Consider the following 26,779-nt stretch of genomic DNA (forward strand, 5'->3'; position numbering starts at 1 on the left):
GGATGGATATGCAGTAGACGAGCCACAGTCCTAAGGTTCGAGGATAGTGGTATAGTTTGTGGTAAAAAGCATCCTTTGTCAAACTTGCATCGGATCTTTAAACCGCGTCAGGGCAGAGGAGCATGGTGGCAGCGTGCTGGGCATCCACAGTGCCTTGAACCGTGGACTGAAAGTGGAACCATAACCAAGGCCTCTGAAACCTCCTGAAGACTGAACTTAGGTGCGAGTGAAATCTAGCAGCAACACACCCGTGGTGGAGGAGTACCGGATAGGCGCTGGCACCAGGGATCACCATTGAACCAGTTTGTCGGCTTCCACACACTGGCCCGTTTACACTTGTACTCTGTGACCACTATAATGCAACGATAGTGCCCAGCAAAATGATACTCAGCCGTATGGGCCATGGAAACCCTGCAAATATCAGAAGGTTCTGTACTACTGATCACAATCCCTCAAAGGTTGCCAAACCAATATAACAGGTCAATCTGCAGCAGTTTAGGTTTAGGTGCCGATTGGCGCTTTACCCACTTTCCAAGGACTGGAGACCTCACATGGTGCCCGCACTTCAGAGCCAACTTACTACCATTCACACAACGGCATCAGCAAGAAGGTGCCAGCTTGTCTGTTTCCTTCCTGTTTGCCACTCAGGGTACAGTCTTTGGAGTATGTCTGGGAGAAGGTCTGCAGTATTAGTCTAGACCGTGTATTAATTCCTTGCATTGTGTAGCGATTGCTTTATATGCCTGCGTCACCACATCACCTTCAAGTTCAGCGACATCTAAACCATACATTGTGACCTTAGAGTGGACGGTCATCAAATTCTTTTGCTACATAGTTTTGTTTGGAGATGAGTCAACCCCATCACAATGATCTCGAGTTGCACTCTCTATCGATGGCAGTGCTTTTACGTACTCCGTTCTTTTCTTGCTTGGCTGAGGTAGGTGGGGAGAGGAACGCTAAATGTGACTTCAGTTGATTTTCAGTATCTACTGCTTGGGCAACAGCGAGAGTACGAAGAGAGCCCCGTTGGGCTGAGGACACTATGTTCGAAGAGATGGACGTCATTCCAAAGCGTCGGCGTACTAAGGCATAAGAAGCAGATGGCGAGTGAGAAGACGTGACAGACGTGAAACATATGCAGCAGATCTTGGTGTTGAAGATAATCGAACAACATGGACATTGATGTGCCAGACCATAATTACACTTGACGAATGTGCAGAAAAGCCAGACTGTAACCTAGATTGGAAAGGTAGCCGGTGGCGAGCGAGCCGAGTAGGTCGTAACGTGCAAAGTTCAATGATGGAAAAAATTGTTTTTATTCAGTCCTTCATGTAAAAAACTCATAATAATGGCTGTTTAAGTTAACCCCTTCCGTGCGGCGCACGTTCAGCGGATGTCGCGTGCACTATTTCGTCCGCTGAACGTTCCGGCCCTGCCCGCGCAATAGAACGTTCTGCACTAGCACGGAACGTTCGGTGCAGCGGAGGGGTTAAAGAATAGCACTTGTTACGCGTACCAATACAATGGGTGCCATTACAACGCAGGTATTAGTACGCATTGTCAATTACGAGATACCATTACAACGCAAACTTTTACACCAACTATGCCTTTACCACTCATGCCATTACAACGCAAAAACCTGCGGTGTAAAGGTATAGTTGTGGTAAAAGTTTCTAAGGTAAGTGACAGTCCTCTCCCTTCATTTATACTACTCAGCACTACCCCCTACACTACACATACACCACTACACTACCCTAAATCCTAAAACACTACCCCCAGCACGACCCCCTACACTACACAAACACCACTACACTTCCCTAAAACACTACCCCAGCACGACCCCCTACAATACACAAACACCACTACACTTCCCTAAAACACTACCCCCAGCACGACGATCTACACTACACAAACACCACTACACTAAACCCTAAAACACAATCCACAGCACGACCCCCCTAAACCCTTAAAAAGTAACCCCCACCACATGCCCAAATCCCCTTACCTCTCTCTCCTCGTGGTTCCTCTCTCCTCGTTCCTGCTTCACGTTGTCTCTTAGGGGCGGTGCTAGTCGTTCTCAGGAAACTAAACATCCTTTGTTTCCTTACAACGACGTGGATGGTCTACATTTTTTTAGAACCTTTGGTCATTTACTATACATACCTTTACAACGAAATTCGTTGTAAAGCGTTGTAAAGGCATGCATGGTAAATGACCATGCGTTCTAAAAAAATGTGTAGTGATTTACTTTGCGATGTACAACGCATGCGTGGTAATGCATGCGTTGTAATGGTATTGCGAAGTAAAAAACTCGTAATCCTGTCTGTTTACCTTCAATTTATGTCCAGTATCTCCTTGATGATTAGTGGATCTCAGCAGCACTGTTTTGGATCAGTCCGAACTGCTCTCCTACAGACCCCACACTTCTGATCACACAGTAAGATGGAGGCGCATCTCGCCTCCTTCGAACAGCACAATGCTAACCTCTTGCTGGTCCTCCAAACGGTGTGGAGAAGGATGTGCTTCATGCTTTTGTTTTGTTTGACTTGCTTTCCTTTTCGGCTCCTGTCTGATTTAGGTCCTTGCTGCCTGATGCTTCTTTTTTATTTGAAGTTACCTTTACGAGAAGGCAAATTGAATCATGTCGTTCTCATACCCTACGTACATTTTTTTTCGTTAAGGTAAATTGCCACATTCCGCGCTTTCTCCATTCTGGAGATGTATATCTTTCGAATAGTTTTCTCTGGGCCTCATTTCCAACAGGTACAGCCATAATGTGGTTGGACGTGGGTATTCAAATGTCATGTCACTGCCCAGTGGGTGGCATTTCTTAGTTGAAATGCAACATCCAAAAATGTAATGCCGTCCCCGTTCTTTTACGTGAAAGGGTAGTGCTTATAATGTGGTTGGATGACACGCGCTCCATCACCACTGAGGTCCTTGCACCTCCCATGATCCTTCCCTCCAAGGATTCTAAGCCATCACTGAAGTTGCAAGTGCGTGTCCTGGTTTGTTCACTTTCTGACCACCAGACCTCGAGGCACAGGATGTGTTCCCTTTTCCAAGTCCCTGGTGGTGTGGTATTTAAGTGCTGCTCCTCTGTTGCTTGACTTCTTCTTGTTGACTGCAGTTGGCCAAGCACAGGCTGCACGCTTTAATTGTTCCGCGAGTGAGTGGGTGTAGCGTGGTGGAGAAGCAGACCAGAACAAGTGAGTAGTTTTTTAACGGGGTTGAGGTTTTATTGAGAAGTTGCTCAAGACAGGGGTTTATGGGAATGGTAGTCCAGTCCTCAAAACAAGGCTTTATGGGAGACGTAGTACGCTTCATTTCTTCCTCTATGTCCTGATGGTGTGGACTCGGTTAGGCCGCTGTGTTCCCCCTTCTATTGATGGCTTGGTAGGCAGTCACCTCGTTGGTGGACAGGACCGTGGGAAAAGAAGAAAAATAACAGAAGTGGTTAGGAAGGGGTTTCTCCTTCCAGGGAGTGTCGCGGGTAGCAAAGGGAGTGTAAGGGAATACCACACCACTAACGTCACCAGCAGTGGCGGCTGGTGACATTTGAAAGTGGCGGGGCGTAGCGCGCGTGCCCGAACCCTCCACCCCCCCCCCCCCCCCCGAAAATTGAGGAGCACAACGGAATAACAAGTCCCGCTCAAAGCCCTATACTTTAGCAAGGGCCCTCCCTTAGTGCAATAATGCAAAGGACATTAATGCCCGCGATTCCACAGTCTGCAGTATTATTGACTCTCACAAACGTAACACACACATTCCTCAAGGGGAAAGAGGTTGTTATTGATGAAAATGTGCTTAAATCAGATGCGGTAAAACCGTGTGTGTGTTATTCCCCATTCCAACCTAATTACCGGGGAAGTGGGTGCTAACAATTGCCACAGAGAGCGGTAGCGGAATTATACCGGGTGATTTTTACAGCACAGTATTCCATGAAACTTGCCTTCAGGGGCTCAGTCCTCCTGTCACGTCTTCGGTATACCAAAACAGACTTTTATCAATACTTTTGACCCAATGGGGGATCAATACACTTCATAATGCCAAGTATTAACACCAATAGTTTGTCATTGCTTTCCGCACAAAAGGGCCCCTACTACCCAGAGATTAGTACCACAGCGCAAAGATTAATATGTTAAAATAAAAAGTTAAATAAAACTGAAAGGTGAATCCGAAAACATTTCCTGTTGCAATACGAAATCAGTCACCTGCGTCTCAAGCCTGCACATAAAATAATGTGGCAAAGTACAAAATGAAAACAGTGATTTGCAGACGTGTGCATTCTATATTGTGCAATGTGCAAATGACAGTAAGTAATCTAGACAAGTGCGGTTTCCATACTGTATGCCGACCAATATGCTTAAATACGAAGAATCGACCAATAGAAAATGCCTGTTACAAGTAGAAAATGGTGCACTGTGCACATGAGAGGATCTGGGACCTTTCCCAACCAAGAATCCTCAACCTATCGGGCTCAGTGAGTCTGTGGATGACAGTCACGGCTCGCTCACAGTGGGGGCCAGGGGGGTAGGGATAAATAAAATAAAAAACTTACCTTGTCTTCACTTGACCGGGTCCGCACCATCTCTGCTCTGGGGTCCCGTTGGCGCCTAGACTGATGGCTGCCAACTTGCCGAGACACAGTAGTAGCCAATCCTGATGCTGCTCTCTTTAGAGGAGAGCTGCTCTCTAAAGAGAGTAGCATCAGGATTGGGCTGAGCCTTAAAAAAACGTCGTTCTTTTTTTCAGCACTGGGGTACGTTGCATTAGGCAGGCAAACCCCTAATCTGTTGTTTTTTTAAAAACCACATAGTTTGCTAGCTGGAGAAACCCTGCCGGGCAAACACCACATGCGCAGTGAGTGCGCACTGTGCCGGCACAGAGTCAGTCCAGCGCCACCCAGTGTCACAGTGCATACTGTCCATGTCCATGATGACACACACCACGGCCGCAGGGCAATAATTATCGGGCAATTTATTCGAGCGGCGCGTTAATTTATAAAACTTTTATTAACGCGCCGCTCGAATAAATTGCCTGATAATTATAGGTGGGGCAACGCCCAAACGCCCTAATGGTAAAACCGCCACTGGTCACCAGTGTTTGCAGGTGCTTTAAATTAGCACAGGTTGAGCCCGGTTGCGGTACTAGGGGTTCTCTCCCTTTACACCCCCACCCTTAGTTTAGTTAATGCCACGCCCCACCACCAACTCAAGGCGTCCTCGTACCTTGTTCAGCCACGACCCTCCTGGGCCGTGGCGGGAGTCTCTGCGTTGCCAGGTAGGGTCTGGCTGCCCATCTGTTTCTTCTTCCGCTGTCTCCCACTTGGATTTCTCTTCATCGCCGGGCGAATCCTCCTGGTCCTCTCGGGATGGTCCCGCGTCGTTCCTCGGTGGCACCGCAAAGGTCCTCACTAGAGTCTCCTCCTCCTCCCTTGTTGCACGAGACGGTCTGAACGAACGAACGAACTCCTCCGGCGTCTTCCGTCTTGAAGCGCTGGAAGTCATGTGACTCCGTTACATGATCTGGCAAGCCGAGGGATTTAAAGGAACAGTAGTCCTCGGGGAAGGTCTGCAAAAATAAAAGGGAAGAGGGAGAAAAATAAGGGGACAATGTTCCATCGGGACCTCCAGGGACTGCACGTCCTTACAGTGGGACTGGAGCGCGGGGATGTAGGCAGCAGCGCGCGGATGTAGGCAGCAGCGCGCAGAGATAGGAAGCAGCAGGCAGCAGCACGCGGATGTAGGCAGCAGCGCGCAGAGATAGGAAGCAGCAGGCAGCAGCACGCGGACGTAGGAAGCAGCACGCGGACGTAGGAAGCAGCACGCGGACGTAGGAAGCAGCACGCACGCACACAGACGTAGGCAGCAGCACGCGTACGCAGGCAGCAGCACGCGTACGCAGGCAGCAGCAGCACGCGTACGCAGGCGGCAGCAGCACGCGTACGCAGGCGGCAGCAGCACGCGTACGCAGGCGGCAGCAGCACGCGTACGCAGGCGGCAGCAGCACGCGTACGCAGGCGGCAGCAGCACGCGTACGCAGGCGGCAGCAGCACGCGTACGCAGGCGGCAGCAGCACGCGTACGCAGGCGGCAGCAGCACGCGTACGCAGGCGGCAGCAGCACGCGTACGTACGCAGGCAGCAGCAGCACGCGTACGTACGCAGGCAGCAGCAGCACATAGATGTAGGCAGCAGCACATAGATGTAGGCAGCAGCACATAGATGTAGGCAGCAGCACATAGATGTAGGCAGCAGCACTCAGATGTAGGACTTGTGTAATCCAAGCAGGTTATTACTTTTTAAATGGACACCCAAGGTCTAGACCTCCAAGCTGTCAGGTAATAAAACTGGTTTGACAATATTTTGATGTCAATCATTAAATGGCTGCAAATTTAGCACAACTAGGAAGATCGGATGTTATTTTTTTATGTTTTGTGCCTGTAGACAGTATTTTACTTTAACACTTACAAAATGTTAATCCCATAAACATTTTAGAATGATCCAGTTATGATAAAGGGCTGATTATTCCCTGACGGTAACACATTGATGTTTCGGTGATGCTAGACTAGGTACGTGTGTAACATCAGAGCCCTTTAGAATATTACTCGTGACGCTGCAAACAGAGACTGCAAAACTTTCACTTAAAAGGAGTGAAATGTGTATGCCCATTAGTACATTTAAATAATTTTGCCTAAATTTACATCCAAATGTTGTCCCTAGGGTTGTCGGATTACTCCGCGGCAAGGGTGGGGTCATTTCCATAGCTCAGCTGTGTTTTGTAGAGCGGTGCCTTTGACGTCTCTTTACATTTGTGGACCAGTCGATTGGGGAAAGAGGACAGTAGAGCTGTCCGCCTCAAACTTTGGTGGTAAGACAATATTTGGGGTGCGGTGGACCCCTCAAATCCTTGAGCCACTCTTCCACTTCACCCCAAATGGATTATAGGCGTCCATGAAGGTTGGGCAGTAGAAGTGTTGTAGTGTAACTCTTCAAGGAGAAGGTGGGTGACGTGCTTCAGGTTCAGACACATGGTTTGGTTGTGTTACACCGATTCTGCTAGTGTTGTGTGCTCATGTTTTAAGGGTGTGTAAGAGAGATTGCAGATCATGCAACTATTACGTGAAACAAGTTGTGAGCTCTTGTCCGGAAGATGTTCTGTTTTTTGCGTGTGGTTCATGGGTTCCCTTGGAGATTTCTTAAATAACCTGTGGTTATGGGACCCCAGCTGGTCCGAGTGACCCCTCCACCAGCGAAGAGTATCGGGCAGAAATGGTCTGTCCAGCACTTGCCCAGCCTTCCCGCCTACCCACCTGGCTGTTACCCCCTGGCAGTGTGCGGTGTCCACTCAGGTAGGTGGCGCTGTCATGGATGCAGGGCCAAGGAGTTGTGTTTTTGTCTGGAGTGGTGCTGGGAGAAGACCCCTCTAGACTCCAGTCCACCCCTGTGTGCCTGCAGCTTGATGCTTGATGGTTTGTGCAGAGTCAGCGTGTGCATTGAGGGTAATGAGAAGCGAGGCCATTGTAGCACATGGATCCGACGCGGGTCATAACCAAAGACATGTGGTCTGTATAAAACAAGGAAATCCATATATATTCCATTTTTCTGGTAGGAGCTCCTGCCCGCAGTCAAGAGGGTGTTCCATAATTTCATATGACTTCCTCATTTCCTGTGGTGTCAGAGACTCGACAATCATTTTGGGTATTTGATGAACCTCTTTCTGCTCAACTAGGTCCAGCCTGATGGAATCTGACAGTTTGAAGTAAAATTTGAAATTGCATTTATAATAATTTGCATACCTAAGAACAGCATCTTGTTGCCTATTAAGTTAGACGCCCTGTTGAGTATCTGAAGGGCCTTTGCATCGGTCAGTAGACATTGCTTTGTGTTACCCGGTTCCTGAACTGCATACTCTGGCATAGGCATTGTTTTCTGTCTTCTGGTCACCGGACCGCATTCACCTGTCTGTAATGTCCTCTCTTCTCTTCCTTCAAGGGCGGCTACCCAACATCGGGTCCTGCGTCTGCAGCCCGACCCGAGGACGAGCTCGAACGTCTGACCAAGAAGATGCTGTTTGACATGGAGCACCCTCCCTCCGAGGATTACTTTGGTAAGGGCTGAGTCCACCCTTCTCCCATACATTGCATTTGTTTCTGCCTCAAGTCTTGCTTTAGCCCAGGACCTTCTGGAAACGCTGGTCTGCGCCTCTATCCGGCCTGTACCTGAGGCATCGTAGAGTACCTAATAAGGACAGTAACGCTGATAATGGCTAATGGTTGCCATTGGGCTCATTCTGGCTGCGTCTGCTTGGGTTTGGTGGAGACTTGATGGGCGGGGGATCTCATCAGGCAAAGAGCAGCTTCACCCTGAGTTGTGCACGTGGCGGAATCTGAAATGAGACTCATCTGGGCATTACTCGCAAAAATGGCCACTGGCTGGGGTTTTCTTATGTCTCTGCCTTGAACAGTTTCTTAATCTGTTCCAATTCTGTTAATAATGCACAGCCAGAATGTATTTATTTAAATAGGTATTTCCATTTTGTGTTTCGTATTACTATGACCACACTTCCGGTCTCTTTACTGAAGGTTAACAACATATGTATTGCTGCACAACTCTACGTTAGGGTTTGGGGGTCAAGGTGAGTGTTGAGACAGGTGTAAAAGGTACTTGTAGGATAGCTGAGCTCAATCAACTTTGAATGTTAAAGGACGTTTCTTTTGCTGCAATTACTTTTTAAAGAATTTTATGGTTGGAAGCAGAGAAACCGGACTATAGTTAGACTTGAATCAAGGGATTTATTTCCAAGAATGCATCCAGCGACTCATTTAAAGTCAGTCCTATTGTATAATCAGTTCTGCAAACTCCCACAGAAGCGTTACGGTGTCTCTGGGCGGGCCTGTAATGCAAGTGAGTAGTGACACAGCTTTCTCACTACACACGCTTTCTGATGTCAGAAGGAACCTGTAATGAGAAAATAAAGAGCTGCGTTGTATTGAGGCTTAGTAGGAATCACACTTATGATGCCCAAGAGGTCCTTATCCTTTCAATCAGTTTTTCTTTTTTTTTGCACACCAATCAACTTGATTGATTTTGGGTTTAATTCCGGTCTCTAGGTGAGTTAACTTCACCCTCTTGTAACTAGTGCAGGTCCTTTTTTATGGCCCTTTAAGAGTCTAAACACTCAGCACGTCATACGAAACCTGACCTTTTCCTAATTCATCTCAACAATTGTGCTGAACCTCTGGTCATCTGCAGTGTTGGAGGTACTAAGCATCAGCTGCTTGCTAGGCTCATCCTTCAGAAGATAAATGCTGCCAGGTGCTGGATGCGAGCCAGAGGGGGCGGCTTGTAAATATGTAGAAGATGAGATCAAAACATTCAGTGTCCGTACATTACCTACCATGAGCGCGTCTCTGGAATTGTCGCCATCTCCCTAGGTGGTGCGAGGGTCTCCTCCTTGGAGTTGCAGACCTCAGGTTCTGCCTCCTGATGACTTTTGACTTGCAAAGACCTTTCTGAGATCCTTCTCTAATGGTTGCTGCTCATGGTGATGAGCCGTGTCCACCTTATATACAACTGGTGTAACTTCTTTCTCAATGCAACCACCTTCAGCGCACTCCATTTCTAGAAAAACTCTTTGGTCTACTTTTCAGTGAACTCAGTACCCTCTAAACTGCTGTTCGACAAGTTGTTCATCAGGAGTTGGGCTAGCTTTTTTTTTTCTGTTCTGGTGCCATCAACCCAACAATCCCGAACTCTTTTGAGCAATGTATCTCCGTCTCACGTGATCCTATGCTCAAACATCATGGTTTTCTCCACGGCGGCATACACGATTGTCAAATGTTCACATGTGCTGTAATTTCCCTTCAAAGCTTCAACAAATGTATCCTTCCTTTGAAAAGGTGTGTGACGACTCCGTCATTGACCAGTTTGCCATCTATATTTGCATTATAGAAGAGTCTGCTAGTCTCGTTACCCGTATCTCCAGCGGCTGTACTAGGTTTTGCAAACATCGGTGCACCTAGTTTACTGCACACACTCTTAAGTATGTTCCTTCTTGCGTGTGTGGGCTCAGTCATAATGCCTTTTCTTTCAGTGATTCTACTTGGGGCACATCGGGCTACACACACGGGACTGCTAAGGACGTCTCCTGTACGGCCACATCTGTAAACCTAGGCTGTTCAACCATCCCACAACTTGCTGTTTGCTCCTGTTCATTCCTCCACTATGAGCATTATTAGCACGTCTCCTGGAACACAGGCCCCTTTGTTATCACTTCATTCATGTAATCTACGTCTGATGCCATCTGTGGCCGAACTAAGTTCCTCATTGCACTCCAACAATATTCGATTTTAAACTCGTACTGTTTGTACATCAGTGAAATTGATTGATGATCAATCGATTCTTGAAGTTGCCAAATTTTCATTTGCTGGCCAACACTCTGAGCTGGTCCGTGGTGCATTGCCTTCTCATAGCTTTAGACCTGGTACCTGTTTTTTTTTCTAAGCCCTCGTTAGTCCTCGTTCCCACGCCGTTTGCACATCTTCATAAATCTGAGGTGCACATCGCCCTCACCGACCGTTTTCTCAGGTCGGCTTCCAAAGATTCTTCTACCGCTCCCTGAGGAGGCAGCAAAATAACTTTTCACTAACGATAGCTGCTAATCCAGTTTCCGCCAGTTAATATCTTTATCTGCTTCCAACTTTTGGCTCAACGGCTGAGGACAGGTGCAGTGGTGGCTGATTCTTTCTCTGTACAGATGTGGTACCTCAAAACATTCATAGCAAAGCTATTTGACATCGCAGAGTTAAGGTTAGGAAAAACAATGCATAAAAACAGGAACATGGAAAGGAAACTGCATTGGTGCAAGCAAGTGGGCGATGAGGTAATGACTGACACATTGTTGTCGTCATTTACTTGCCAACCCCACTGCCCAAAATCAGTGCCCTAGGGGAGAGGAGCCTGATTTCCTGGTTCAGCTGATGGCTAACACCCTCATGGCGCTGCTGACAGGGGATGTTGTGCCCATTTGCATGCAGATTGAGACTGCCCTTGACAGGGATGAGTTCGCTCACGTACAGCGCCAGCTTCGAATGATGCAGATTGGCACTGCCCTTGACAGTAATGTGTTGGCGCACGTACAGCGCAGGCTTCAAAGATGGTAAAAGGTAACATCCAACGCTGGCACGCATAGCGTCACCACCAGCCCTAGTAACCACAGTAACTGGCACACCTTCTGCTCCTGGCTCACACTGGGGTCCCTGGATGTTCTCAGGTGAATCCCGGATACACACTGGTGCCTCCTGCAAGGGCCTTCACCATGGTTGTGTACCTGACTGTGAACTGGCTACTTAGTGCGCCGGGATCACAGTAGATCACAGGCTCAGGTAAATCAGCGTTGCTGGTGCTCAGGTAGTTTGCTTCAGTTCGACACATTTTTCGAATTCAGAAACTGTATATGAACTTGCTCGACTGCAAGGGAAAATGAAAATAAATACCCACTGCCTCGTGCAGTGACAAGCATGCTGGCAATCCCCGGGAGAGTGAGAGCGCAGGATATACGACTCTCCTCTCCCCCCCCCACACCCCCCCCCTTCAGTCAAAGACTTGTCCAGACTTGGTCCTGGTGTCAAGACCAGTGGCGGAGGCACTTATCTCCTACCAGCTGAATGCCCTCGAGGGATCCAACCTTGACTTGCATCAGGCAGCTCCTAGCATTGATGTGTCAGCCTTCTAGGAGTGTTCCAGAGTCGTGGCTCCATGGTCCGTGACACATCTCCTGCTGGGCTCCGCGGCGCGAGCACATTGCACCGAAGGGTCGAGCACTTCGTGCTCACTAGCAACACCTTGAAGGAGACCGATCACAGCAGTAGTTGCAAGAGGGAATCGAGTTGGGCTCGCACCAGTCAGTCGAAGCCTGATGTGGAAATACAAGTCCTGACCAGTCCAGCTTGTTAGATCAATCAATCATAACACTTGTATAGTGTGCTACTCACCCGGAAGGGTCTCAAGGCGCTTGGGGTAAGGGGGCCGCTACTGCTCGAACAGCCAGGTCTTGAGTTGTCTCCTGAAGGCGAGGTGGTCCTGGGTCAGCCGAAGGTGGATGGGGAGGGAGTTCCATGTCTTCGCCGCCAGGTAGGAGAAGAATCTGCCTCCGGCGGTGGCTCTTCGGATGCGTGGTACGGCGGCGAGGGCGAGGCTAGCTGATCGTAGCGGGCGTGTGGAAGGTCAGGCGGTCGTTGAGGTACTTGGGGTCCAGGTTGTGGAGAGACTTGTGTGAGTGGGTGAGGAGCCTGAACGTGATCCTCTTGTTGACGGGGAGCCAGTGCAGGTTCCTCAGGTGGCCGGAGATGTGGCTACGTCGAGGGATGTCCAGGATGAGTTGGGCGGAGGCGTTCTGGATGCGTTGTAGTCTTTTCTGTAGCTTGGCTGTGGTTCCGGCGTAGAGGGTGTTTCCTTAGTCCAGCCGGCTGGTGACGAGGGCCTGGGTGACCGTCTACTTGGTTTCGATCGGGATCCATTGGAAGATCTTGCGGAGCATGCGGAGGGTGTGAAAGCATGAAGAGGAGACGGAGTTGACTTGTCTGGTCATCGAGAGGGAGGAGTCAAGGATGAAGCCCAGGTTGCCTGCGTGGTCTGTCGGCTTGGGGGCGGTGCCCAGGGCTGGGGGCCACTAGGAGTTGTCCCAGGCGGTGGGTGATGGCCCAAGGATGAGGACTTCCGTCTTGTCTGAGTTCAGTTTCAAGCGGCTGTTCTTCATCCGCTCGGCGACGTCTTTCATCCCTTCGTGGAGGCTGGTTCTGGCGGTGTCGGGGTCTCTGGTGAGGGAGAGGATCAGCTGGGTGTCGTTGGCGTAGGAGATGATGTTGAGGTTGTGTTGGCGTGCGATGGCTGCAAGAGGTCTCATGTAGACGTTGAAGAGGGTGGGGCTGAGTGATGATCTTTGCGGGACGCCGCAGATGACTTTGGTGGCCTCGGAACGAAACGGGGGGAGGCGGACTCTGTGTTCTTCCAGCGAGGAACGAGATGATCCACTTCAATGCCTTCTCTTGGATGCTGGTGTTGCTGAGGCGTTGGACTAGGGTGCGGTGGCAGACAGTGTCGAACGCGGCGGAGAGGTCCAGGAGGATGAGTGCCGCTGTTTCCCCGTTGTCGAAGGGCTCAGATGTCGTCTGTGGCTGCGATGAGGGCGGTCTCGGTGCTGTGGTTGGCTCTGAAACCGGACTTCGAGGGGTTGAGGGATCCATTCGTCTCGAGGAAGGCGGCAAGCTGTCCGTTGGCGATCTTCTCAATGACTTTGGCAGGAAAAGGGAGGAGCGAGATGGGGCGGAAGTTCTTGAGGTCGGTAGGGTCCGCTGTTGGTTTCTTCAGTAGGGCGCTGAGCTCTGCATGTTTCCAGCTCTCCGGGAAGGTGGCGGTGTCGAAGGAGGTGTTGATGACGTCTCGGAGTTGGGGTGCGATGGTGGAGTCTGCCTTGTTGAAGACGTGGTGGGGACAGGGGTCAGTCGGAGATCCGGAGTGGATGGTGTTCATCGTGCGGGCTGTGTCTTCGGTGGTCACTGCGGTCCAGGTGCGGAGGGTGGCGGTGGGGTGCGTTGGTTCGACGGTTGGGAGCGAGGATGGTGTGCCGAAGCTGTTGTGGATGTCGGCAATCTTGCGGTGGAAGAACGAGGCAAGGGAGTCGCAGAGATCTTGTGAAGGGGTGATGTTGTTGTTGCCGGTGCTGGGGTTGGAGAACTCCTTGGCGATGGTGAAGAGTTCCTTGCTGTCGTGGGCGTTGTTGTCCAGTCGATCCTTCAGAGATTTCTTCTTGGTGGTGCAGATGAGCTGGTGGTGCTTGCGGGTGGCGTGTTTGAGGGCGGTCATGTTGTCAGTGGTCTGGTCGAGGAGCCAGGCTTTCTCGAGGGTGCGGCAGGTCTTCTTGGAGTCCTTGAGTTCGTCGGTGAACCAGGGGGGCTTCTTGCTTCTGGGTTTGCTGGGAGGGTTCTTCAGTGGTGCGAGGTCGTCTGCGCAGGCGGTCAGCCACTGCCTGAAGTTGCGGGCTGCTTCGTTGGGGTCCGGTGTGCTGGTGGGTGGGTTCTGGCTGAGGGAGGCGGTGAGCTGGTCGGCGGTGATCTTGCTCCAGCTTCTGTGAGGAACCTGTTGCGGTGGTGGTGGGTAGTGGTTTTTCTGAAGCTGTAGGACTTGCATCAATTTTCATGACAAAAAAGGAATGTAAGCGCATCATCTGTAACGAATCCCAAAGATACACCACGGTGCTCTTGGAACACTCGTTTGTCCACCTGCAGGTCTGAGGGAAGGTTCTGTGTTCTTTATTTTATTGTCATACTTGCGTTTAAGAATCCTATTTATTGAGGCCGAGGCGGTGAAGCTACCGGCTGTCCCGTGATTCCTTGTGTGAACAAATCCTCTTCGAAGTTCAAATTTGGTCCAAGATATCTAACATTGTAGTAGAGACTAGAGTGCGTCCGGAGGGTTTCTCAGGGTAGGAGAGAAGCAGTCCTGGTGCACACAAGGGTTTGAGGCTCTGTGTAGTTTGCCTCTGGTCCATGAGTTAGAAGGAAGCCGGGAGCCTTAAGTACCACATGTAATCTGTAGGAGGGTGTGAGGCAGACTGTGCAGTGACCGGAGCGGATCACAGGCGCTAGATTTGGTGGGAGGATGTATGGAACCGACTTGGGTTTTGGTCTCCGGTGTAGCCGCAGGACTAATTTGGGAATTGCCTGCTGATTAGATACCATTTAGGAAAGAAGCGGCCACGTTGTGGAGCCCGTTGTCTGTGAGTAGGTGACCAGGGTGATGATGAATCCGAACACTGAAGAGTGAACCAGGGCTCTAATGGTGGCAGACGTGACCTGTGCAGACTCCGGATGTCCGTGTCCATGGGCATCCGCAGGGGGGGGCAAGGGGGTGCGCTTGCCCCCCCCCCCCCCTGGATTGCCGGTCTCCGGTGCTGGCCCAGTGACAATGTGATATTATCGCTTAGGCAGCGCACATTGCTGTAGCAGACCCCATGTGTTCCGAGCAGGTAGGCCATCAACATTCCTTTTATCCCTAATTTTCACAACTACAGCAGGCTGTGCTGTTCCCCTGCGAGAAGCCCCAGGAGTTTAAACGTTCTCTCACTTGGGGCCTCTCGCACTTCTCTGAACTCTAGAGGCTGCAGCAGCCCCTCCCCGACCTCACCTCGAGCAGACTGGACGGGTCCATTGTCATTCTATCTGCTGCTGATCATCGCATAAAGAAGGACAAAGGGCCGTCTGCCATTTTCGGGCCTTGAAGGCGAGTGCTTGGAGGCAGTAGATTATACCACCCACATCTGAGCAAAAAAAATGTAGTATTAGATCCGTTAGCTTTTTTTTTTTAACCTAAACTGTTTAGCTCGTGTTTATTTTTTATTTGTAAATATTAATCATTACTTCTGAACCGAGTTTCCCAGCCTCATGTTCTCACATATTGCATTGCAGTAGTCTATTTGTGCAAAACTGCATGAAGCTGGGAAACTCAGTTCAGAAGTAATGTTTAATATTTTAGTAACAAAATAAATACGAGCTTAGACAGTTAAAAAAGCAAACGGAAATTAGATCCTCAAACACTGAAGTTAAATTTTTGCCCCCCCCATGGAAACATTTCTGCGGACGCCCATGTCCGTGTCTGTGACTTAAGCAAACTACAGTCCTGTTTGTGTTTGTTTACGTGATGGACAACCTTCCTCTGAGCTTCAGATCCACGCCCCATTGAGACGGCTTCGCAAGCACGGGGCTCCGTTTGACCGCTCCAGGCATCGCCCCCCAGGGGTCATTCCTTTGATGCTGTTAAACCCATGATCTGAGGCACGGCTGTGGCCAGACGGGCTGAGATGGTCCAATGGTGAGTCTGTAAGAGGCCGGGTGGAAAGGCAGGGTAAGGTGTCCTGCCAAACAAGGTGTGTTGATATTTGGACACCGGAAGTGTGGATGGGAGAAATGCCACGATAAAATGTTGTGCCACGTTACTAAATGCACAGTTTGCCATAAAATGCCTTTAAAAGGATGTTAGAAAAAAAGCAGATGGGAGATTAAATGAATGAATGGAAACAATTGAGCGTCCCTGGAGTTTAATGCAAGATGCGAAGCGCACGTCACGTTGCAGTTAAAGGTAACAGGTAAAATACACGAGGGACCGGAGCTCTGTGGCGCGCATTTTTTTTTCAGGTGCGTTTTTTTTGTTGCTGAAAGCGTCTGCGCAGGAATGCTTTATACATCGAGAGCTACCTCTGGACACATTTCAAACGTCAACTTTGGGACGGTTTTTGAGATTGAAACAACATTCCTTTGTGAGTGAAGAGAGAGGGCCTTGAATGAGGTCGCGAGGCGCTCGGAGCTTCAATGGCGGCCTTTCCTGTGCCCAGGAGGATGACTCCTTCCGGTTGAGCCCTCCAGCCTTTGGCATCTTTCACAGGAGTGCTGACCCAGGGGTGCCCAGGAGCAGCCGATGCCACGCTGGAGCCAGCTCGCCAGGTTTATTCTTCAGCTTGAAGGGAGTACAGCGGAGGTCGGCGTTAGTTTAAGCTTTTTAAGTGAGGCTGTCTTGCCGCATATTTCTTCCTGATCTTTCAGTGCTGCTTAACCAGGGTGCCCCGGGGCGGAGCCAGGGTGCCCCGGGGCGTGGAGCCAGGGTGCCCCGGGGCGGAGCCAGGGTGCCCCGGGGCGGAGCCAGGGTGCCTCGGGGCGGAGCCAGGGTGCCTCGGCGCGGAACGCATCAGTTGCAGCCAGAGGCCTCCTAGTGATAGGATGAAGTTGTATTTAATTTATCTGATGGGTGTCACAAGCATATCCTGGAGCCTGACGCTCCGTGGAGGGTGAAAGAGCGGCTTTCATCGACATAGGCCGCGGTATGCTGTTACGAAACACCTTGTCGTGAGTCCAGATCTTGCGTAAGGCTGATGATGTGGCAGGCGTTCGTGCTCACGCCGTGATGCTTGGATAGCATCAAGGGCTTCTTGGAGCCCTCGAGGGATAAAAGACAGACACCGAGTGCAGCAAAGAAGGGCTACATCTTTCTAAGAACAAGACTGTTCTTTCTCTAGAGCCACGTCTATCCTTCTCGCACCTGGCAGCCAAGGCTTGGAACGACCACCTCTGCATCTCGGGCCCGCTCCGTGGCTCCAGCAATTCAGGAAAGAGTTAAAGACCTGGCTGTTTAAATGATCAAATAACCATGCAGCAGCCAACATCTCCAGCCCTTGGGACCCTCAGGGGTGAATTGACGCACTCTATAAATGTGCGCTTGATTGATGGCGCATTAGTTCAGTTTTAGTCGCTCTCAAGTGTGTGCCTTAGTACTTCTTTCATCGCATGCGATCGGTCTTCCACATATGCTGAAAGGCCAGATCAACCATTGATGATTGGTCTCATCTAGTTCTCTTGACCTGCTCTTGTTCCTCCCCCGGTGGTTGGGAGTCCTCTGGTCGGGGTGCTGCTGCTCCCAGTTTATAAGAGATACCTTCTTGAGGTTTATTTGTGCTTCCATGCAACTGGAAGTATGCCTAGTCTTTACCTACAATTCCTGTTGATCCTTGGAACCACTTCACACCTCCCAAGTGAGGAGTGCGTGTGGTCTACTGAAAGAATTGAATAGTTTCTCTCCCTTTTCTTTTCGTCGTGGCACCCACAGAATATAGATTGAAGAGGGTTATTGCCACCGTACAACACAAGTAGCCCTCTTCTGCAGTGTTATGTTTGCAGTTTACTTCATCGGGTGATCTGTAAAGGATCTTCTATGCTTCCCTGATGCCTCCGTTGTCGCTTTCGGTCTCTTCTGTCAAGAGATCTCATGTTTATGTAAATTAAGAGGCCTCTTCAGCAGCCAGCCCTCTGCTACACCGTAGGAATCCCAACAGCAGATGAGGGCAAGAGACCGTGCAAGGCTGTACCTTGTTGAGTTTGCTTGTCTGCCTAGGCGGAGACGTCACAGAGTCCTTTCGAGACCGTTGACATTTATTGAGAGGGTTCGCCGTAGAACCAGAGAGGAGAAAAGTTCAGAGTGGGAGTCCAGCAATACTAGAGGTCTTTCCAAAGCGCACGCCATATTGAGCTGCACACGAGGGTGCCAGAGAATTGTGCTGATGTCCTGCTTGAGGGTCCTAGATATGTGTGCTGGCAAGTATCCCTGAGAGGTTCTGCTGTCAATCGGGTGATGCTGAATCCCAATCGGCTCCATTTGGATGCATCATTTGGACATTGAGTCTGGTTTCTCCTGCCATCCAGACTGTATCAGCAGTGTCCGAGCATGATCAGGATAATACTATGTGTTATGTTGCACTGTTGTGATCAACTGAAGTGTTAGGGAGTTCCTTTATAAACTCAGTGCTTTACTTTCTCGTGGACGGTCTCCAGTCTGTGGTTAGCCTACCTTCTGGTCTTCTCTTCTGCAAGAGAACTCATTTGTTTTTTAAGAATGCAGAGATTCAGTAGACGTGCCGTCGTGGCGGTCCTTAGGTGTCACTGTGCTAGATGACCGTGACCCATAAGCGATTCTTAGAACATTGCATTATTGAGGCAAAATAAATCTGCATGGATCCTTGGAGCACAGACAGCCAGCGCATCAACAACCGGGACATAACCAGGTTTGAAATAAGTTTCAAACCTCCGGCAGAGTGGCTGGGCTCTTCGTGAGGTTGCTTTGAAAGACCCTAAAAGCTGTGACTCCATGGTGGTCGCCTCTTACAACGCTAAATGGTGTACACTTGTATGCAGGCTTGTTTTGTACTGCTCGGTCAGCGCTTAACTGTCCAGTCAAATGTGCCGTCCATTTACTGATGTCCTCATTTGAATCGTAAAACCTGTCTGGAAATTGGAACTTAATTTAAAGTTGCATTTTTAAGTGAGACTGGATCACTGAAGGATTACAATTTTGACATTTGTAGTAAAAAGAATTCATGCAAAATACAACCAACATTTCAGAGGACATACTCTGTCGATGTCTTTTTTGCCTAAGCTTCAGTAGAGGGCAATATGGATAGTCAACGCTGATAAACCACCTTGAAAGGTGTATGAAATTTCTCCTTATCGCTTCTATTTAGTGTTGTAGCCGTATATGATTTTAAAATTATTTTGCCATGTTCGGTTGCGTTCCTTATAGCAGGCTCCTGCACGTTTTATTTACATCTAGTATAGTGGGATTTATTTTTACTATATCCTCTAAATGTACTTTCTGGAGTCTACGGGATTCCGCAGACCATCTTTCCCCAGACATTGGCTGATTTTTCACGGGCTACTTAGCGGAACAGAAATGTTTTACTTAATAATGATAGGTATACAGCAGTGGTTCCCAAACTTTTTTGACCCGTGGCTCCCTTGACCTAATTGGCAGCGGGCCGTGGCTCCCCACCATTTTTTTAACGGCGCACACTTTGAGAACCACTGCAGTAAACCTTTGTACTGGGAAACGGCCATTACAACGAAGCCTTTACAACGAAATCGTTAACCACGCATGCAGTACAACGCATGCGTGGTTAACACGAAAGCCTTTACCACGCATACCTGTACTACGAGGTTTGTAGTAAAGGTATATGTGGTAAAGGTAAAAAAAAAAGGGGGGGGGGGGTTGGGGGGGGTCTCCCCCCCCCAAAAAGAAACTCACCTGGAGTCACGTCGGGTATCAGCGTCGTTTAAGAGAAAACGGAAAATAAACTTCCGCTTTCTCTTAACGACTATGACGTCACCACGCTAGTAATTGTGGAAAATGTTATGCGTGGTGAACGAATTCCGTTGTAACGCATGCGTGGTAAAGGCATTCGTTGCAACGGAATTCGTTGTAACGTCATATATTCCTTTGTACTCTCTACCATTCCTATGTGACTTAGAGTTTATCCATTTGTATCTCTTCCTTGAGTGACTTTACAACCTGTACATTTGCAATTTTTTATATTTGTATCTTCCCTGTGTGACTTTACTACTTGTACATTTGCAATTTACTTCTGTTTATATCTCTTCCCTGTGTGACTTTATAACTTGTACATTTGCAATTTTTTTCTGCTTGTATCTTTTATGTAACGCATGTAATCCTAAATCCTTATGTATCACAACTGGTTATTATGTAAAGCGCTCTTCCTTGCGTATAAAAACAATTGAGTACCCTTCCCTCAAAAAGTATTTGCCACAAAGAAATATTTGTAAGCTATATTTTCAAATATCCGTTTCTTTGAACACTTGCTATCGCACTTATTCGAGGCTGTCCACCTCTATTCGATACATCCAAACCGGAAGTGTACTGGCCCCACTGTAAAAATCCAACTCTACAACAGTAATTATTAACACAAACTTTGCTGTTTTGACAGCTTTCTCCCACTCTATTTCTGCCGTGCTGTCAGCCACAAGAAGGTGTTTAAAGCTATTTCTGCCTCCAATGTAATTCCGATTTATGACACAAGACGCACCCGGCTGGAACTCCTCAGGGCTGAAAGTGGAAAACGGAGAAGGGTCGGGGCTGGAGGGAACAGTGCTATGACGAGACACTCCGGGAGTAGGGATAGAATAGGGACCAATTTCATCTCTTCACGGAGAAACACCCCCCACCCATCCGTCCTCCCCCGGGCTTCTTTTGTGCTTGCTTTTGCAAAAACACAATTTACTTATTTATCCGGAATGGATGTATGCTACACCTTTCTGCTGGCATTATGCTCCCGAATTGTCCCTCGTGTAATGACTCACTCCACTGTTGTCTCACACACTTGCTCGGTTGTATTCCAGAATACCGTTAACAAAAATATCGACTGACAGAAATATGTGGTCAGTCCGAAGGAAAGCATATACAGACGCCGCCACACTCCACGAAAGGGAAAGTAAAATGGAAAGCACCAGAGCGTTGTGTAACTTGTATTTACTATCAACAAAAAAACACAATGCACAGGGTAGGACGTTCATTCAGAAACAAAGACCAGTGCTTAAACACTGAAACAAACCATACAGCAATGTCCACAGCACTCTCCGTAACCGCACCGAGCTCTTAATTGAGCCATTTAAATGCAAAGGGCGAGGGCTGAGATCACGTTCAGCACAAAGGAGCCACATCCTGGGTGGCGCCGCGGCGCCCCTGGCTTCTCATCACGGCGCACCGGGGCGCCGCGGCGCACACTTTGGGAACCACCGGTATACAGTATGAATTGTGGATAACAGTGACTTCCATGAGGTTGACTGGGACCCCAGCACCTTCTGTGGGACCTCCGCACCTTCTGTGGCTGACATGTGAGGGATCATGAGCTCAGAGGTTGGTTGATCCAGTTGAGTGTTTGCACCTGCAGACTTTGAAGCCTTTGTAGAGGTCTGAAACGTTCAATGAAGCAAGATTCTGTGGCAGAATATATAGAGTAATCCGTGGTATTGAAACCTGACATCCATACAAAATATTTGCAGCACCAAAGACCTGAAGGCCGAAGCCGTAGAGGTTGTCTCTTTCTAGTCACACGTGACACTTTGCCAGATCGCCCACGGTAGGTGCTCATGACCGGGCTTGAAGGTTTTACCTGGTTCTCTTAGCGCTGTTCCCTGGACCAGAGAGTTCCATTTGCCTGGTGATCCCGACCGCTCCACCTCCAGGTCCAGTGTCTTCCACAGGCAGAAAGCATGTTGCTCTGTCGCAGGCATGTTCACGCGCCAGCCACAGGGGTGAAGCGCCACATGGCCAAGCAGCTTCAGTGATCGTCCTTTGACCCTGAACTTTCGGATCAGCAGATTCGTGGCAGCATCAGCACTGGAGTAAAATTCTGTATAACACAATTCCGGCAGGATTTTTCCAATGCACCTGGGTAATATGCCTTCTGACTTCAGGCGCGGGTAAACTTTCTCTTTGTGATGGGTGTAGCAAGGCATTTGAAAGTGCAAACCCGGCAGTTTTGGTAGGAAAGCCTATCTAATCCTAATAACATTTTCAGGCTTTCTGCTCCCAGTTCTACAGCAACATGTCTTTCCGTTCCTGCATACATGCTTGGCAGCTTAAATAGTTTACTAGAATTGTGGCACCAGAAACCAAATCAGATTAAGTCCCTATTTCAGCTGCACGGTGCTAACCCTTTCCTCCCAGCCTAACCCGGCTGCCTGAGCTTCAAAGGAGATCTTTCTCTCATGCAAGACCTGGTCCACCAGGTGTCCTACCAGGTGTCCTACCAGGTGTCCTGCCGGGTGTCCTGCCGGGTGTCCTGCCGGGTGTCCTGCCGGGTGTCCTGCCGGGTGTCCTGCCGGGTGTCCTGCCGGGTGTCCTGCCGGGTGTCCTACCTGGGGCTCTGCCGGGTGTCCTGCCGGGTGTCCTGCCGGGTGTCCTGCCGGGTGTCCTGCCGGGTGTCCTGCCGGGTGTCCTGCCGGGTGTCCTGCCGGGTGTCCTACCTGGGGCTCTGCCGGGTGTCCTACCGGGTGTCCTACCTGGGGCTCTGCCGAGTGTCCTACCGGGTGTCCTACCTGGGGCTCTGCCGGGTGTCCTACCGGGTGTCCTACCTGGGGCTCTGCCGGGTGTCCTACCTGGGGCTCTGCCAGGTGTCCTACCTGGGGCTCTGCCGGGTGTCCTACCTGGGGCTCTGCCGGGTGTCCTACCAGGTGTCCTACCTGGGGCTCTGCCGGGTGTCCTACCGGGTGTCCTACCTGGGGCTCTGCCGGGTGTCCTACCGGGTGTCCTACCTGGGGCTCTGCCGGGTGTCCTACCGGGTGTCCTGCCGGGTGTCCTACCTGGGGCTCTGCCGGGTGTCCTACCGGGTGTCCTACCTGGGGCTCTGCCGGGTGTCCTACCGGGTGTCCTACCTGGGGCTCTGCCGGGTGTCCTACCGGGTGTCCTACCTGGGGCTCTGCCGGGTGTCCTACCTGGGGCTCTGCCGGGTGTCCTACCTGGGGCTCTGCCGGGTGTCCTACCGGGTGTCCTACCTGGGGCTCTGCCGGGTGTCCTACCGGGTGTCCTACCTGGGGCTCTGCCGGGTGTCCTGCCGGGTGTCCTACCTGGGGCTCTGCCGGGTGTCCTGCCGGGTGTCCTACCTGGGGCTCTGCCGGGTGTCCTACCTGGGGCTCTGCCGGGTGTCCTACCTGGGGCTCTGCCGGGTGTCCTACCTGGGGCTCTGCCGGGTGTCCTACCTGGGGCTCTGCCGGGTGTCCTACCTGGGGCTCTGCCGGGTGTCCTACCTGGGGCTCTGCCGGGTGTCCTACCTGGGGCTCTGCCGGGTGTCCTACCTGGGGCTCTGCCGGGTGTCCTACCTGGGGCTCTGCCGGGTGTCCTACCTGGGGCTCTGCCGGGTGTCCTACCTGGGGCTCTGCCGGGTGTCCTACCTGGGGCTCTGCCGGGTGTCCTACCTGGGGCTCTGCCGGGTGTCCTACCTGGGGCTCTGCCGGGTGTCCTACCTGGGGCTCTGCCGGGTGTCCTACCGGGTGTCCTACCTGGGGCTCTGCCGGGTGTCCTACCGGGTGTCCTACCTGGGGCTCTGCCGGGTGTCCTACCGGGTGTCCTACCTGGGGCTCTGCCGGGTGTCCTACCGGGTGTCCTACCTGGGGCTCTGCCGGGTGTCCTACCGGGTGTCCTACCTGGGGCTCTGCCGGGTGTCCTACCGGGTGTCCTACCTGGGGCTCTGCCGGGTGTCACGCTGGGGCTCTGCCGGGTGTCGCGTCACGCCGGGCGTCATGCCGGGGCTCCTCCGGGCGTCATGGCTCTACCTGTTCCTTTTCTGAATTGGAAACGTAGCAGTCTCTTCCCATTTACAGATGTCATCCCGGTGCACGCTTCAGGGCTTTCTACTCTGACCAACACATCAGAGAAGAACCAGGGTGATCAGTAGAGGATGTAGCGGGTGCTGAGGCGCGTGCTCCTCTGAACTTTACCTGAGAACGCGCACAATATATTTCATCACATCACGGCAGTGACAGCTAGAGATGGCTGGAGCTCAACTTCAACATGGGAATGTCCAGCTCAGATTTTGTCCTTACCTTTCAAATGCTGGGAAAGCAAAGTATCTAAAATGACACGTTCAGTGCTAGAGGAAGGACAAATCTATCCATCACTCTTAATTCCCATACACTGGTCCTCTCTGCAGGTGACCCTCAGACAGATGATCTACCAGAGTGCCGATTGAGGCAATCTGGAAATAAAGTTGGCTGCCCTTTTAACCCCTTCCATGCTGGTGACGAACCCCAGCCGTCACGCTCTGCGGCGCTCGTGTGCTGATGACGGCTGGGGTTCGTCACGGCCCCGCCCTGTTCTTTTGTTTACCGCACAGCGGCGGAAACGGCCCAGCATGGAAGGGGTTAAACATTCACTCCCCACCCATCCACCCCACCCCCAACCCCCGCCTGGGCCTGTTTGAGGCTGTGGTCACTACAGAAGGCAAAATGGCAAGTTCCAAAGCAAAATAAATGGGCTCCAAGAATGTGCTCCATGTGATCTCCTTAGCATGCCAGAAATGTATTCAATGACGAAAGAGATATATGGAAAGAAAAAACAGGTAGGTACAAAATCAATCAAAGATATTTTATGATATTGCATCCAAAGATCTACTCAATTGTAATGAACAAACAAACCTGTATGTTCTGCAGGGTAAAAGTGAACACATTGCAGAGCAACTTTATCGCGTACAGCATGGTGAAAGCGCTATATGACAATGTTGTGCAATGTGTAGTTACTATAGAGATAGACTAAGCCATCACCAGTAAGTGAGCACCTCTTGACTCTACCTGCGCTTCCTCCTTTCTCCAGGGCGCTGCTCCCGCTGTGGTGAGAATGTCGTCGGAGAAGGCACCGGCTGCACAGCCATGGACCAGGTCTTCCATGTGGACTGCTTCACCTGTATGACCTGCAACAACAACCTGAGGGGGCATCCCTTCTACGCCCTGGATAAGAAGGCCTTCTGCGAGCCGTGCTACATCGTGAGTACAACCTGTGTGCCACCATGCCAGCCAACCACTTGTCTTTGTCCCAATCTTCAGAACATTGCAACACATTTCCTAGGAAAACATGTAATAAGACAACTTGTTCCTTTAAAAATGTAGACTTTCTACTGGCCAAGGGGTGAAACCACACTGGCGAATCACCCGAAGGACCGCCTTGCTAGTCTTGGTGAGCACGCTGCATTGGCACCGATGCCCCTTCATATGCCTGTCGCGTGGTGGCCTGGCACTGCAGACCAATGGGTCCTGTTCAAAGGCCCACAGTATGGATGACCGGTCGTGGATTGTTTCTGGGGTGGACAAATCCTTCCTTAGACACTCCGTTCACAAGGTCTACCGCCATTCATCGAAATTCACAGCGTCGATGCTTATTGCTGCTGAGAATTACACTGCAACAAATACATGGTTCACTTGGAGTGGAAGGAGAAAGGGGTAATGTACAAATAGATGAGCAGAAGCAACAGGTTTTTCAAGAACTTTTGGACAATGTCCAATCAAACATATAGAGACAAAATATAGAAAGTGTTTTTTGTTTAAATCAAAATGGCCAAGCGCTCTGCTTAGAATGGATCAGTCTGTTGTAGCCTTGCACCATATTTAACAGTCTATCAGTGCTTTACATGACCAGTCATACTCTTCACCCCTAAAACCCCCTCTGTATGTATATATGTATGTATATGTATGTGTATATGAATACATGGAGATGCACACATATATACATATAACATATGTTTTTCGTTTTCCTAATAACTTCATCACAAAATGTTCCCCCAAAAAATGTCCACCTTCGCTTCTTCCTTGAAAGTTTTGGAGATCCCCTGATCCCCCACCACTTTGGGGGAGGGGTTGTCCAGAAATACCCGAGCAACTCACTGACGAAACCAAGGTTAGAGGGCCATTATAGTTAGGTGTTGAATGACCACAAAAACTGTTTAAAAGCAAAAACAAATAATCTAAATTTACCAGTTCCAGTTTACTGAGCTAAGTAGAGCTTCTGAACACACCCACCATGCACCACTTATGACCCCACATATTACACGCCTCCTGATATGTTGAATGGCATCACGGATGACATGACTGATGGCATCATCCAATTAACGTGGCACTTTGCTATGCACTTTTCAAACTGGAAGGCACTTCGCAAGCTACATGCAGACCCAGTTTTTCATCTCCTCAGTGGTGCTTTTGGCATTAAACTTTTGCAACATGCAGGACTGTTAAATCAACTCCATTTTGTAGATATTATGTGCGGATTAAGGTTCATAAGAAGTGGAATATCTTTGTACAGGATAATACGATCAGACGTATAAATCTTTAACCCCTTCCGAAATAGTGCTTGTTCTTTGTTTGCTATAATGGATCTGCAAGTTAAATACCACATCTGACTTGGGGCCCGATGTACGATGGTTTTTAGCCTGCACAAATGGGTCTTAGACCTGTTTGTGCACGCTAAAATCCATTGGCCCATGCAAAAACCGTATTTTGCAACTCACAACTAAATTGTGACTCACAAAATACTTTTTTGTGACTCGGTATTTGGAAGGTGTGTTCCCTTCCAAGTGGCGACTCTATAGCCATGTACGAATGTTTTGCAACCGCAATTGTGGTCGCCAAACACTAGCAAATCACCAGCTACTTCAAGTTGGTGGTAATGCATTTGCAAATGGGAAGGGGTCTCAGAGGACCCCTTCCCCTTTGCAAATGCATGCAAAAAAAAGTTTTTAGGGCAGGCAGTGGTCCCAGGGACCACTGCCTGCCCTTAAAAAATGAAATGAAAACGTTTCATTTTTCTTTTTTAAATGCATCCCGTTTTCCTTTAAAAGTAGTCCCAGACATGGTGGTCTGCTGAGCCCAGCTGGCCACCATCCATGGGAGTGCCAGCCATT

General features: G+C 50.0%; 1 protein-coding gene across 1 annotated transcript in view; it reads left to right on the top strand.

The window, feature by feature from the left end:
- Positions 1–26,779, top strand: part of LPP (LIM domain containing preferred translocation partner in lipoma) — a 327,664-nt gene that overhangs the window by 199,085 nt on the left and 101,800 nt on the right. The window contains exons 5-6 of the mRNA XM_086944622.1: positions 7,996–8,110; positions 24,703–24,872. Coding sequence (XP_086800748.1) covers positions 7,996–8,110; positions 24,703–24,872 — 285 coding nt within the window. The remainder of the gene's footprint in view (positions 1–7,995; positions 8,111–24,702; positions 24,873–26,779) is intronic.

This window comes from Lissotriton vulgaris, chromosome 11, assembly GCF_964263255.1.
Source record: "Lissotriton vulgaris chromosome 11, aLisVul1.2, whole genome shotgun sequence".
Taxonomy (NCBI): domain Eukaryota; kingdom Metazoa; phylum Chordata; class Amphibia; order Caudata; family Salamandridae; genus Lissotriton; species Lissotriton vulgaris.